This window comes from Mytilus edulis, chromosome 6 (genome assembly GCF_963676685.1).
Source record: "Mytilus edulis chromosome 6, xbMytEdul2.2, whole genome shotgun sequence".
Classification (NCBI taxonomy): domain Eukaryota; kingdom Metazoa; phylum Mollusca; class Bivalvia; order Mytilida; family Mytilidae; genus Mytilus; species Mytilus edulis.
The window spans coordinates 82,972,074-82,987,088 of NC_092349.1; the positions used below are offsets into that span (position 1 = coordinate 82,972,074).

Below are 15,015 nucleotides of genomic sequence, written 5' to 3' on the forward strand. Positions count from 1 at the left end.
TTTTTTTTACAAATGATGTTTTATTAGCTCAATCAGTTAAAATTTACATCTTTATGCATGATTGTTTACAAATAACATTACTGTACCAACTTTGTTTATTACAATACAGATTCCTTAGGCATAACTGTAAAGTTAACTACTCCATAATACACATTCATTATATAGAGGACTTTGTTTTGTCCTAATCTTAATCTTCAAAGAACTGTGCATAAGGGAGACTACTTAAAAGAACAAAAATAAACTCTTGCATTGCACTATACTTGTCTGGTTCGTTACAATAGCAAAGCAGAGATAAAATAACATGGTAAAATAAATCAATACAATTCTACTTGTTTATATTACAGTGTAACCTGCTTAATCCAACACCAGAGTATTACAACAGTTACATCGAGCTTTAACCCAACACATTTTTATGGTCCAAAAAACAAATGCCTATCCATGCAAAAAAACCTGAGAGTTCAGACACCCTGCTTAATTCAAAATTTTTCCTGGTCTCCTAGTGTGTTGGATAGTACAGGTTACACTGTATTTCAAATAACAATAACACTTTATTGATATCAAGTATTGGAAATTTTTGTAAATTATTGTGTCTACATGATGTTTTCATTATTATGAAGTATGTAATCAGATGATAGTCACTCAATAAGAACTCACATTCTGATATCTGATACATTATTAGTACACAGATTTTCCTCAAATCACAATAATAAATCTGGCATTGTTGTCCTTTCTACAAAAATCGCAAAAATAAATGCACACAATAATTTCTTCTTTCAACTGTTTTTGCCCCTAAATCTCTACCAAAGCATGTACCCTTAACCATTAAATCACTGAATATCGTGGTATGATATACTATCAACTTATAAACTGAATTTTACAGGACAGATTTGTTATGTTTGAAAAATACAGCAAACAAAATAAAGCAAATGTATCCCAAACGAACCAAAATAATGGACAACAATTTACATGGAAATAATAAATTTTGTTTACCAAGTTGAAAGGCAACACAAAATAAATGACTGTCTGGTAATACAGGATAACTAAGCAAAAGCTTTTCCTACAAGGATTAAAAGATACTTGAGCCATACTTGAGTTAAAGGGAATAATATTTACAGTGCACCATATGTGTAATGTTATTGACCAAATGTAATCACTAAAATGAGTTTCTGGGTGTAGGCTTTTAGGCAATAAAACGTAGAAATTAAAAATTCACAAAATTTCCAATTTTCTCTAAAATTATGAAAATTAGTGCACACACAAATAAACAGATCCACAGAACTACATGCTTTTTTCAAAGTTTTTAGACTTGTGATCCTTTCAATACTAATAACATAGTCTTTTAGTGTACTAGTGCGTAAGTCTTATGTTTTACTTAGTTTTACCAAAAGTTTAAAATGCAATTGTACAGAAAAAAAAAGCTTTATAAATTCATGGAATGAAGAAAAAATGTATGCAAGACTATGTCTAAGCATAATTGCAATAAAAATTAGGAAAACAATTCTATTACAAACTTTCTTATGTATATGAATGATTGTAGTTTAAGTCATCTTATAAAATTTAAATAAAATGTTTAATACTGTTTAACTGTCAATCTTTTCAAAAGACTGTTGACTTGTATTTCAGTGTGTTTTTGTTAATTCTAAGCACTTATTTGTCTTAATTATGTATACAATCTTAATGTTCTGGTGTTTGCAAAAAAAAATCAAATCTTCTTTTGTTTTTTCTTGGCAAAATGTGCCATCTTCTTTGTGCTTTTTTTCCAAGTTAAGCATTTAGCTTATGATTAACAAACTGGTGGATAAATTTAATGGTGATGTATATGTTCTGTTCCCAGTCAAAAAATGGGAATTCAGTGTTAAAAACACGATTCTAGTCTTGTCAATAAAAAAGAAAACAAAATCAAAATGACTAGCAAAAATATCACATGATAAAAATGATATATATGAAAAATAATTCACAGTTTAGACCAATATCTTGTTCTCAGACACAACATTTAGAATAAATATCTGAGAAATACATAACTAACAAGGTTTTAAGCAACATAAATTATAAATCTCTGCAAAAGCATCTATGTTCTGGGTTGAACAGTACTGATATGCATTGATGTAATTAATGCCAGTCAAGATTTAAAATGATTGAAGTTGAGGAAGCATGCTCAAAATTGTCAAAGATGATACACATTTTTCAGCAACTTTACAACTTTGGAGGCTCATGAGTGAAAATTTTATGAGAATTTAATACAATGTAAAAAGTGGAAAGTATTTAGGGCTTTTCCATAATTAATTGTATGGAAAGGGGGAGGCACTTTTATTAAAATTTAAAAGATGGTGGATATTTAAGAAAGGTTGCTTGTATATTTAAAGGAAATATCCAATTAAAAATAAATGTATGGTGGGGTCAAATAGAAAGTGCCTCCTGACACCCCACCACCCCCACATACATTTATTTTTGGAACAGCCCTTTGCAAAAATAGAAGTGAGCTATAATGAAAAAAAATAGTGCAGGCTGTAGATACAAAACTAATGCTTCTCGACTGATAGTTCTTAAAATAATATGGTAAACAATTTGTATTAGCAAGTGCAATTGTAAACAATATAATTTGTATAAGAAGCACAACTGCAAACAATATAATGTGTATTAGCAAACAATATAACTTGTATTATCAAGCACAATTGCGCTAACAATATAATTCTAATAGCAAGCATAATTGTAAACATTTAAAAAAAATAGTAATGTACATGTATCACATCTGTCAAAAAACACTCAATATATGGTCAAAATACATAAACACAAAACACTGATATTGATCCATAATACTAAATATTGATATTAGGGCAAATGTAAGACAATAATTGATCTGCTTGAAACTATTTTAGAATAGGATAAAACATTTAATTTCTTTGTCGTTACTTTAAATATGACTGAAATTCATATGTGTTAAGTAATACTCATTATGAAAGAAGTGAACTATTTTGTAAATAAACATCTATGATTAAAAAGATGTTTGACTATCATACCTGTCATGTTTTAAGGCATCTATGTAACCAGAGAATCAGTTATATTCTATACAACCTGAGACATGTACCACTGTGGATTCATTAAAATTCGTTGGATACCAATTTTCTTGGGTTTCATTGGTCAAATGTTTAACGAATAACAAACTTTCTATAGGCTTTGTATGAAGTGATTGGCAAAACCACAAAATCAAATATCCACAAAAACACAAGTTTTTCTTAGTATTATTTATTTGATTGCATTGTATCATGTTTGGGGAAGGTTAACTTTCTGGTAATAAGACCCGTCACGGCCTGGCTGGGGAATTGGGTAGGCAAATGCTCACATTAATCTGTACCAATGCTGGCTCCAAATGTCCTCCTTTATACGCCATTACTCATGGTGGTGCTCCTATTTAAAGGAGGTTCATACGGAGACAAGACAAGACAATCCACAAAAATTGACACCCACGATAATAAATGAATCCACAGTAACTTATTCCTGCTGATAGCAACATGAATATCAAATACACTGAATTCTAATATTGAACGTGTTATTTTTAATATGTGATCAAAGCAAATACATGTATGTAGCAGGCATATGTACATACAATACAAGTTTTCCTTCCATTCACAAGTTTTTGTACTCAGAACACTCTACATTAAACATAACAACCGATACATTTTCTACACTATCAGAACACATTCACTTTCCTGAGAATCTGAAAATGGAAACCCTTTCTCAAAATCTGGTATTGTATTTCATTACAAAACAATGTGTTATAATGGGACAAAAATTGTCATATATAAAAAATGAAATCATCTCACCCGGAATCACTGATGTTATAACTTAATCAACGTAATTCCAGAGGGGCACATGAGACACAAACATAGTTAAGGGGAGACAAGTAGTTATAGTTTCTGCAGTCAAATGAGGTGGGAATTTTTAGGGTTCAACAGGTCAAGGAAGCACTTTAAGCTAATGAGAAATCTGTGATTATGAAAAGTAAAATTGGCAATTGTAAAAATAAACTGAAAATATTGTAATGAGATCTTTAGACTGTCTGTTCGTCTAATTAAAAAAAAAATGTAGTATACTTGTTGGATTTCACAGTTGGAAAATTTTTGTCCAGAATGGATAGTCTGAGACATTTTCACGAGCCTTTAGTGATGAGTACAAGTGTTTCTAGACATTTTATATCATACACAGAGAAAATAAAGGTCCACAATGACCAACAACTGGACCATCTTAAACATATGGCACAACAATAAAATTATCATAATCAACATTAATAACTTTAACAAAGAGCTAAAATATATTAATAAACTCCATCAGTAAATAAGTAAGAACAATTCTTATAAAAAAGACTATTATTGAATTAAAATAACATATTACCATTTAGGCCATTGTCTTTAAGCATAGGAGTTTGAGACGACTGTAACAGTACGAGAGGTTGTCAATGATAATTATCTATTTACAATTTGTTGGCTTTGAGTCTTTTCTTCATCAGATAATTCATTAACTTGACCTGTATGGTGATACACCTCCATACCAAAAACAACACCTGTCTACTCTAAAAGTTACAAAATAGCAGCCTCACCAGGTTGTATAAGATTGATTGGTGTTTAACGCCACTTTCAGCACTATTCTGCTATTTAATTGCGGCCAGTTTTAATTGGTGTAGGAAGCAGCAGTCAAAGAAAACCACTGACCTTAAATAAGAAATGTAACAATTCTAGTCAATGAAGATTAGAGTTGAATGCACACGCACGAGAAGGGTTTGAACTCAAAATATCAGTGTAGACTGGCTAATGATAACAGAAGTTAAACTACTAAGACAACTCTCACATAGGCCCCAGTTGTATGGGAAGACCATTAAATGGATGAAATCATTCTTAAACTATGTCTCTCTTATCTGGAGGAGAGAAATAATAGAATAATGTCTAGTTAACGTAAATTTTATTGGATTGTCTCATGTAAACAAAGCTTTTTAAAAGCAAACTTTTATTTAATGTTTAATTCTATCAATTATATGTTTGATAAGCAATATGTTGCCATCTTATATAATGTAAGCTTGTTAAATTTTATATATTGTATATAATGTTAGTACATTTCAACATGATGAATAAATATATAAAGTAAAACAAAAAAGTAACAAATTTATACATCTATCACAGGAAACTGTGTCACAAATAAAAATCTACCAGTACATGTGTTATGAATGAAAAATGTATTTCTCTTTCACATATGCAAATGCAAAATTGTTGAAAATATGGCTGCACTGTAGCAATACATTTACAGCATTAAGATTAACTATAAATGATGTACATTACAAATCATAGCTTGAAATATTTAACTAAAGTAAAATGTTTAAGCATATAATAAGTAGCAATATTTCAAGATACTATCTTTAATTAACACATTTTTGACAAACTTGCCCTCATTTATATGTTGAAAAGCTGACATAATATGATTGATTTACCATTTTAGGCATATACACTTCTTTAAAAATTATAAAATGTTGAAGTTTAAAACAAACCAAAAAAGAATAACACACACACAATTTGGCACAATGCTATGATTGTATTCTCATTGCTAAGGCCAAGAAAAAATTATGTCTGTTTCAAGATAACCTATATACATGTATTCTAATTTCAATAAAAGTCTAGTCTGTTTAACTAAAGTTTTTTTTACAACTCTTATTATAAAATTTGGTGCTTTAATTGAAAATTTGGATCTTTAAACATATAATCTCTCACAAACAGTTTTCCACAACATGATTTTTCCAATCAGCTTTTAACAACTAAACAATCACAATCTTACTGCAATAAAATTGTCTAAACATCAAACATGATAAAACAAAATCTTATGCATCCAATTTTTTTCTAACATACGTGTATCAATAACAACATCACCTTAATCTTAAACTTCTTTAACATTCTATGTTATGTTGCACCATGTTCTAAAATTACAGCTAAACATATTGAGAGCGTAAATTAATTTTTACTTTTGTGTATACTAGGTGAAACATGAGTGTGGATGTTTTTTCTTTCATTTCTGTATTCCTTGTATTTTGCCACCCCATTTTTCTTTATTCTTTATTTTCATGCCATATTTTTTTATTTTTTGCTCATTTTATAGTTTTAATTTCATTGTCCAACTCGGAAGCAAACAAAACTTAACATCATTGTTTTATGTACACACTTAAGAATATTTGCTGTAAATTCTTCATTCTATTTACTTTTTACAACTGAGCATTTACACGACCTAAATAAAGCAAATTTAACAATGAGGTATATTTGTCTATCACAAACTTAACAATAAGTTAAAGAACAAAATATGCCGCAAATGAAATCTCTTAAGGATCAGTGGAAATTTAAATATTGCTTCTGACAGGAAAAGCATCATTACATCAATAGTAAAATTTGACAACCTTGGATGCAGGCTATAGTGTTGGTATACAGATTTATGTGTAATAAGTCTGAAAGTATAAACATTAACAGACACAAAATTTGCACTATTCTATGCTTTTGTTAAATTTTTCTACAAAAACAAAAAATTAAATTAAAAGTGATATATTTAGATTAAATAATTATTTTTAACTATGAATTTACAAGGGAAAACTTTCTTTGATATGAGAGAAGCAAAAATTACAGCTTTTTATTTAAAAGTTATTTTCTTTGATAAAATTGTCAGAATTGATATTCTAAGATGAGGCAGGATAAAAAAAAAATTAAATGTGATAGAAAAAAGACATTCATTAATACTTAATCTTTTCAAAATACTGAAAAAAAAAATTGGCAAAACATACTTAAACTACAAAATCTTGAAATCTATACATAAACAATGTATATTGTTAAAATTCAACAAAAGGTACATTTACAATAACATCATGTACTCATTAACAAGATATAAAATTTGACTCCCTGAGTCATAATTTTTTTGATTTTTCAAAACAATCTACATGTATATCAGATTGCTTTTAGGCCATAAAAAAAATTTATTAGCTTCTCTGTTCCTTAGTACCTGTTTTGTCTGTTTACTTTTACAAAACTCAAAAAATTCTGAAAATTCTTTCACATTTGATGACTGTTTCAAAATAAATCACGATTAGGTATAAAAATTAATCATTATTTTAATTGATTGAAATTTCAAATTTGAATGTGAAATTTTAATTTGAAAAGAATGTGACCAAACTTCATGGATTTGCTGATGTCAAGAATACTTCTGTAGAAAAGATAGAAAACCCCCACCTTCATGTCTAACCTGATGTGTTTAATTTTGGCATGAGAAGTTAAAAACATTTTTTGTATGGCCTAACTTCTAAAGGTACGGACAACTCTAACAACATACTGTCTACAAATTGGACATTCTGAGAGTCTTTTACCACATTCTGTGCAGGAGACCATGTGACCACATTCTAACAGCACACAATCCACCATTGCATCCATACAGATCTTACAAACTTCATCTTCAGGGGTTTTACCATTACTCGTTCCACCACTACCTTCTAAAATGAAGAAAATAAAACATTTTAAAATCAGAAATTCAAAATTCAAAGAATCATATCTTACAGACACAAAAACAAACCCAGAAATGACTTGTCTTTCAAAATATACCACAATCTTTATAAGATATATGGACATACAAGTTGATCATGTTGATTCCAATATGTTACCCCCGCCCCCAGAGTGGTATTATAAGTTGATTTATACGTAGGATTTTACAAGTCTTTTTCCATTATCTTTGGTATCTAGGTAAAAAAATGAATAATACAAAAATCTTATATCATTATTATCAGCCTTTTTTCAGATTTTGGTAGTAGTTTGTTGATTGAAACACATGTACATGTGTTTCAGCCAATTTCAAACTTGAAAACTTTAATTTCATAGTTTTGTTGGAGTTGCATCAATAAATGTTGTACTTCTATAAGCATTTAACATTCTTTTTATTTCTGATTCCTTTACTATGAAAGAAAAGAAGAAATGGATTTATACAGTACATTAAACTTACCATCTGCCATCTTTTTGGCTGAAATGTAAAATAATGACAATGATAATAGAATAAGCCATAATAAATATCTATTTATAAAAAAACTGTGTTACTGAACTTAATCTAATACAGCCTACAAACTCATGTTGTAAGGAATATTAAAGTGACTTTTATTTTGTAAGAACGGATAAAAAGTGAGAAAAAATTTCAAGGCGCTTTCCTTTGGTGAATTGTGTTTAATTCAAAAGTATATTTGGCTTGATAAGGATAGATAATCATATTTTTTACACATTGATATTGTTAAATATTAGCTACTAATTATAGCCCTTTTATAACAATATCAGTACGTAGAAAATCTGTTAATCTGTTTATTGTTGTATCACTGATCTTTTCCTTTCTTTTAGACAGTTAAAGACAAAAGTAAGACTGATAATGTCTCCTTACACACTGAGATGTGGATGATAATTTCTCCTCAGACACTGTGATGTTGCTGATATCGGCTGCTCACCTTTCAATGCAGTGAAACTAGTATAATATCATTAATGGAGCTACTGAACAGGGAGATTTAGGCAAGGGCAATCAATGCGATAAAGTACTTAGATATAGGAAGATGTGGTGTGAGTGCCAATGAGACAACTCTCCATCCAAATAACAATTTATAAAAGTAAACCATTATAGGTCAATGTACGGCCTTCAACACGGAGCCTTGGCTCACACCGAACAACAAGCTATAAAGGGCCCCAAAATTACTAGTGTAAAACCATTCAAATGGGAAAACCAACGGTCTAGTGTCTTGATAATATCTGATTGAGAACATTCACAGAACATGTCTAGCACACTAACATTGGCATCATATATCTTATTACATGGCTAAAGAACTGAAGGTTTACAAAATATTCTTTAGTCATAAAAGAATTAACAAATATATCAGACAAATAACAGGCGAGTCATACAAAGTTATTATTCTAAAACGGGTTTAAAAGGTAAATGATTAATTTTGAGATGATATATAATTCAGAATATAATTATTTACCCTTTTCTTCGTTATTTTTATGTTCCTTCCATAATCTAATGACTTTATTCTTCAGTTCCTCTTTTTCTACACAACCTTTGTAATCAACAAAACTTCTAAATAATAATTCTTTCATTTCCTTCACACTAAGATTGTCTATTGCTTCTAAAGTCTCTATATCACTTATATTCATTCTTTTGGTCTGGTTAGGATCCTTTTTATCTTTCTGAAAATTCAAATATGAATCATTTTATATGTTACACTTGAATTATTGATAAATGTTCCAACTTCCATAAACAAAACAAAAAACTTGCGCATTAGGAAAGATAGCAGACACACCAAAAAAATATTATAGATGTGCTGGCTTGCACTTTGACAGAAACAGCCTACATAAAGACATACTCAGACATAATATTCTGAATACATGTATTTCTAAATTCATGTTGTTTATGTAGTGACAATTTTGACATTTTACTATGGAGAACATGTTTTAGTGATTGTTACATGGTGTTTTAGTTTGTTATTTTTTGTTTCAACTTGTTTTTGGTGGTTTTCGAACTCATTTACATATTACCCATACATTATATTTCCTTTGTTTTCTGTTACGGATAAAGCACCGAAATCTAAAAACGAAATGAATTTACAAACAAGAATGTTTCCATAGTACACAGATGCCCCACTCACACTATCATTTTCTATGTTAAGTGGACCGTGAAGTTGGGGTAAAAAATCTAATTTGGCATTTAGATTAGAATGATCATATCATAGGGAACATGTGTACTAAGTCTCAAGTTGATTGGACTTCACCTTCATCAAGAACTACCTCGACAATTTTATTTTTTTAACCTGAAGCCGAACAGACGGACAAACAAAAGGACCCACAGACCAGAAAACATAATGCCTCTCTACTATCGTAGGTAGGGCACATAAAAAATTTGCTGGTTTTACAGTTTACAGATTTTTTTAAATACATGTAATACGGTCAATAGCTCAGGATTTTAATATCCTCTTTTTTTAAGTCATTAGTATTTACTGAATGATCAGGATCAGCATTGATTACTGGACGTAAAACCTCCTCTGATTGTCTCAATTCTTCATGCTGTCTCTGTCGTAACCTTGCTGTCCTATCTTCATCTGTTTCCTGTCTTGGTGAAGTGGTCCTCTGAGGAACCTGGCCTGGTATTCCACCATTGGTAGGGACGGAAGATGACTGAGGTGGTCTTGGTGTCTGACCTGGGTTATCTACTGATATTACACTTTCAGTATCCTAAAATAGATAACAGTCCTATTTGAAAAAGCATGTTGAAATGTCCTATTGTAATGTTTATTTGTGTATTTCTCTGTCCTGAATGTTCTTGCATTTATTTGTACTGTAGTCCTGTCATGTAATGTTGTCATTTTAGTGTTATATTTAACATTGCCATAAAAGCGTGAGGTTTGGCTAGCCACAAAACCAGGTCCAACCCACCATTTTTTCTTAAAATGTCCTGTATTAAGTCAGGAAAATGGCAGTTGTTATCTTATAGTTCGTTTCTGTGTGTGTTGCATTGTAGGTTTGGTTTTTTGATGCACTTCAGTGTTTCTGTTGTTTCTTATAGTTGATGTGTTTACGTCAGTTTTAGTAAGTAACCCAGATTTGTTTTCTCTCAATCAATTCATGACTTTTAAACAGTGATATACTACTGTTGCCTTTATTTGCACTTACATGTATCAGTATTTGGCAGACAATAACTTTAAATTAATGTTTCATTTTTTTTATACACGTAATAAAATGTGATTATTTTTAAATTGCTTTATAAATTGAAATAATCTGTTCAGTTAAGAATATTGGATGATATTGTTTTTAACTTTTAATCCAGATTCATGAAGTGCCACTAAAAAAATAACCGCTTACCAAACTTTTTCCAGTTTGAATGGTTTTACTCTAGTTACGTTTGAGGCCCTTTAAAGCTTGCTTTTTGGTTTGAGCCAAGGCTCTGTCTTGGAGACCGTACTTTGACCTTTAATGGTTTACTTTTACTAATTGTGACTCGGATGGAGAGTTGTCTCATTGGCACTCATACCACATCTTCTTATATCTATTAAATACTTACACTTCTTTCTTCTACGTCATCATTCCGAGTCATGTGACCAAAATTTATCACAATGAGATCAATTAGTTCCTGTTTTTCTCTACAACCATCGGTAGAAATATTTCGTTTCATTAGTAAACATTTTAAATCTTTAACTTTCCACTTAACAAGTTCCTGTCGTGTAAAGGTACCAGTCAGTAAGATACGACATTTCTTACACTGACGAAATGTCTCCTTATTCTGTCCTTTAAGTGATAATCTATGTACACAATTTGAACAAAAACATCTTTCACACTCTCGACAAATTTTCTGAAAAACAAAATTTAACATACAATTACATTGTATTCTTTTATCTGTAATTATGGTTGTTATGCAAATGTAACTATAACATGTATAATATAATGATAACATAAATTTTACGATGGAATATGTCTGTTTAAAGAGTCAAATACATGTATGGATGTGCTGACACTACTGAATGTGTTTAATAAGCCACTATTTTGTTTCTGAATTCTGGATTTTTTTATATGAGCCAACTTAAAAGTATCATCTAATTATAACAATCAAAATGTTCACCAACAATGTTAAGTATACACAGTCACAAGAAAATAATAGAAAATAATCATAAATGGTTCTGAATACGTGTATACAATAATGAACTTAATACATGTTTGTAATATAAAACCTAATAATTAAAATTGTAGTTGCTCAAGCATGAATTGTAGGTCGTTGCAACAAAATATTATTTAATTGTTTTATATTGAGTGAATTAAGTTGCATTACCTTTCTTTTGAATATATTAAAATTCACATTACATGCTTCACATGCCATATCTTTTGGAGAGTTAGATGGATGAGCGTTTGAGGTAAATTGATTATTTGTTGTGTCTCGTTGTCCTGGCATTGGAGAAAACATGAACACATGTGTGCCTTGTTGACTCCTCACAGCAGCAGCACCCATATCAACTTCCTGTCACCAACTCATCTCCTAAAATATAAACAATTAGTTCAAGGTCTCTATACATCAGCATCACCCATAACAGCTTCCTGTCACCAACTCATCTCCTATAAAAAACATTAACAATAAATTTAAGGTCACTTTACAGCAGCATCACCCATAACAGCTTCCTGTCACCAATTCATCTCCTAAAAAATATAAACAATTAATTTGAGGTCTCTATACAGCAGCAGCATCCATAACAGCTTCCTGTCACCAACTCATCTCCTAAAAAAACATGAATAATTAGTTCAAGGTCTTTATACAGCAGCACGCATATCAACTTCCTGTCACCAACTCATCTCCTGAAAAATATAAACGATTTATTCAAAGTCTCTATACAGCAGTACCCATATCAACTGCCTGTCATCAACTCATCTCCTAAAAATATAAACAGTGTGTATAAGTTACATAACATTTGGTTAAGGCAAACTTAAGTTGGAGAACGTAAACTGAAAATTTTGCATTTTTTTTCCATTTATAAAGGGGCATAACTTTAGACCTTTTAAAGTGACGTCACCAAAACTCAAACTCTGTCTGTGTTTTGTAGACTGGTAATAAGCATTGTGTATAAGTTTCAGAACATTTGGTGGATACAAACTCAAGTTAGAGTCTAATAGAGAATGGAAACCAATTTCACGACGTACAGATGGATATGGGTAAAACTTAAATGCCCCCTATGGTGGGGGCATAAAAACTAATTAATTTCAGGTCTCTATATATTTGTATAGGTCCAAGATTACTCTGGTGTCCAATGGCTGTTTTGCCAGACAACTTAGTGAACATCATAGTAATCAAAGACTATATATATACTTATATGTAAGGCATCATAAAGCAATCTTTTTAATTATCACCTTTACTTTTTTCATGTCATTTCCTTGAAGTTGGACAGGTTCTTTTGTAGTTAATTATAGCAGGTTGTTTTCATGATATTCTATGAAAACTTTATAAACATTGTGTAATTCTTCATCATTTTTATCCTATTCATAAATGCACACCAATCATACATACATGTATTTTTTATAAAACATTTTTGTTTTTCAAAAACTTATTATAATATGTAAGATTATAAAGACAAATAAAGAAGAAAATAAAGAGTATACATTGTACATGGTATATCATGTATATAAGAATATTACTACAGGTTCTTGAAATGCAAAAGTTTTGTATACATACATGTATTGTACAGTCTCATCGTTAAGCTAGCAAGCAATCAGTCATTTCTAATTTTCTAATTGATTTAATACAGAATGTAGTATTCAGGAAACTTTTCTAATTATATACATGTATGTATGTATCACAGTTCTTTTGGGTAGTTTGCTTTTTCATGTGTAAACATAATTTTTAAGTATATATTCATAAACACAATTTCTCAGCAACAAAGCAGGTACTGCACACCACTTGTATCATTTCTAATATATCAAGGGTAAATACAAGTAGTTCTGACAGAAATATTTTTTTCATTGGTGCGATATAGCACTCATTTCATTATTTTGATGATGTTAACTTTTATATTTTGTTGCTTAGCTATTGGTTTTATAGGCGTTTAATTCAAATAGTGTTATCCCATATAATCCCTGTAAATACTTTGATTCAGGGTCCGTTTGCCCTAGTACATGTATCTGTTCACCCTGAAATCTGTTCGTCCCCGGGTCCATTGGCCCTGATTTTTATTTTTTTCTAATTGTTGTCTAGTCGCATAATTTTAAGTATTTGAGCAAAATATGTTAAAGTTTGTTGAAAAATTAACGGATATTTATATTGCCGTAATCAATTTATCATTTTCCCTTTCATTTGAAAAGTAGAATACTGGAATACAATGTATTTATCTGTTTATCTTTATTGATATTTGTTAACAAAATAATTGTATTCAGTCAATCACGAATGTTTGCAGTATAACTGAGACTAGTCATAGTATAATAATAAATGAACTTGTAAATCTGTTTCATGATTTACATGTACAGTTTCATGATTTACAGTTCATACATCATAGTTTTTAAATAATTTCAAGCTGAATATTTTATCAAAATAAAACGTTTTTATTATTAATCCATCAAAAGACAAGTATCACAATAATCAGTGATCCAAATTATTTTGTCATTGAACAATTAATGATCCTAAACAAGCCATAAACTTTTAAATATTTCCATGTTTCCATAAATTTCAAGAATATATATAACATAGAAATATCTGAATAAGTTTATTCAACTTCAATGCCCTGAATATTAATATTTTTAGTCGGTCTAATGGATTCTATGGGCGAACGAACTCAGGGGGAACATGTTATTAGGGCGCACGGACCCAATACCAAACACTTAGATGCAAAGCATGACGGACAACTAATAAAAGTGTTTTCTATTTCTAGATAAGACGACTTTCAAATTTGTGCATTACCCTGTGCATTTCCTATGTCACTGTACAATTTGACTGTTGAATGACGACATTTACATCAAATCAACGTTCTCATTCATCGAAAAAACAACATAAGACTTGACCAACACTATAAATATGATAGATATATTTTGGCCATTTTGGGGTGAGGAGTGGAGAAATACCTGCAGTTTTCATATTGCTTTCTTTTTAACCAAATGAAATCTTTATATAAATGTCCTGACCATTAAATAACCAATTTTAAGATATATTTTGAGGGCCATTCAAAGTTCTATATTCCATAAGGTTGACGTCAACATTATTTCATAATGTGCACATTGATGACCGTCCTTGGCTTTTATTTTTCTGAATAAAGACCAGATTTAAGACTAGAATGTCCTATCACATTTATTCGTAATTACCATTTTCTAATGACAGACTAAAATAAGAAGAAAGAAGAAGAAGAAAGACACATCAACTACCAGACTGCAGACAGACAAATGTATTCTACTTCCTGTAACTACGTAAATCGTCTGGGTCATTCACACGCTCTTGACAGGTGCGCGATAAAGATGTTCC

General features: G+C 30.3%; 1 protein-coding gene across 4 annotated transcripts in view; it reads right to left on the minus strand.

Annotated features, from left to right (window-relative positions):
* LOC139528664 (E3 ubiquitin-protein ligase RNF34-like) overlaps positions 1-15,015 on the minus strand; it is a 23,407-nt gene continuing 8,392 nt past the window's right edge. The window contains exons 1-7 of one of the 4 annotated variants that reach the window (XM_071324773.1): positions 14,919-14,994; positions 11,854-12,057; positions 11,092-11,379; positions 10,032-10,265; positions 9,020-9,224; positions 8,008-8,025; positions 1-7,504 (exon numbers count right to left, since the gene is read on the minus strand). In XM_071324773.1, coding sequence (XP_071180874.1) covers positions 7,311-7,504; positions 8,008-8,025; positions 9,020-9,224; positions 10,032-10,265; positions 11,092-11,379; positions 11,854-12,030 — 1,116 coding nt within the window. In that variant the 5' untranslated portion in view covers positions 12,031-12,057; positions 14,919-14,994 and the 3' untranslated portion in view covers positions 1-7,310. Of the gene's footprint in view, positions 7,505-8,007; positions 8,026-9,019; positions 9,225-10,031; positions 10,266-11,091; positions 11,380-11,853; positions 12,058-14,460; positions 14,995-15,015 lie in introns of those variants that run through there. The other 3 variants (XM_071324772.1, XM_071324775.1, XM_071324774.1) reach the window with 3 other exon arrangements.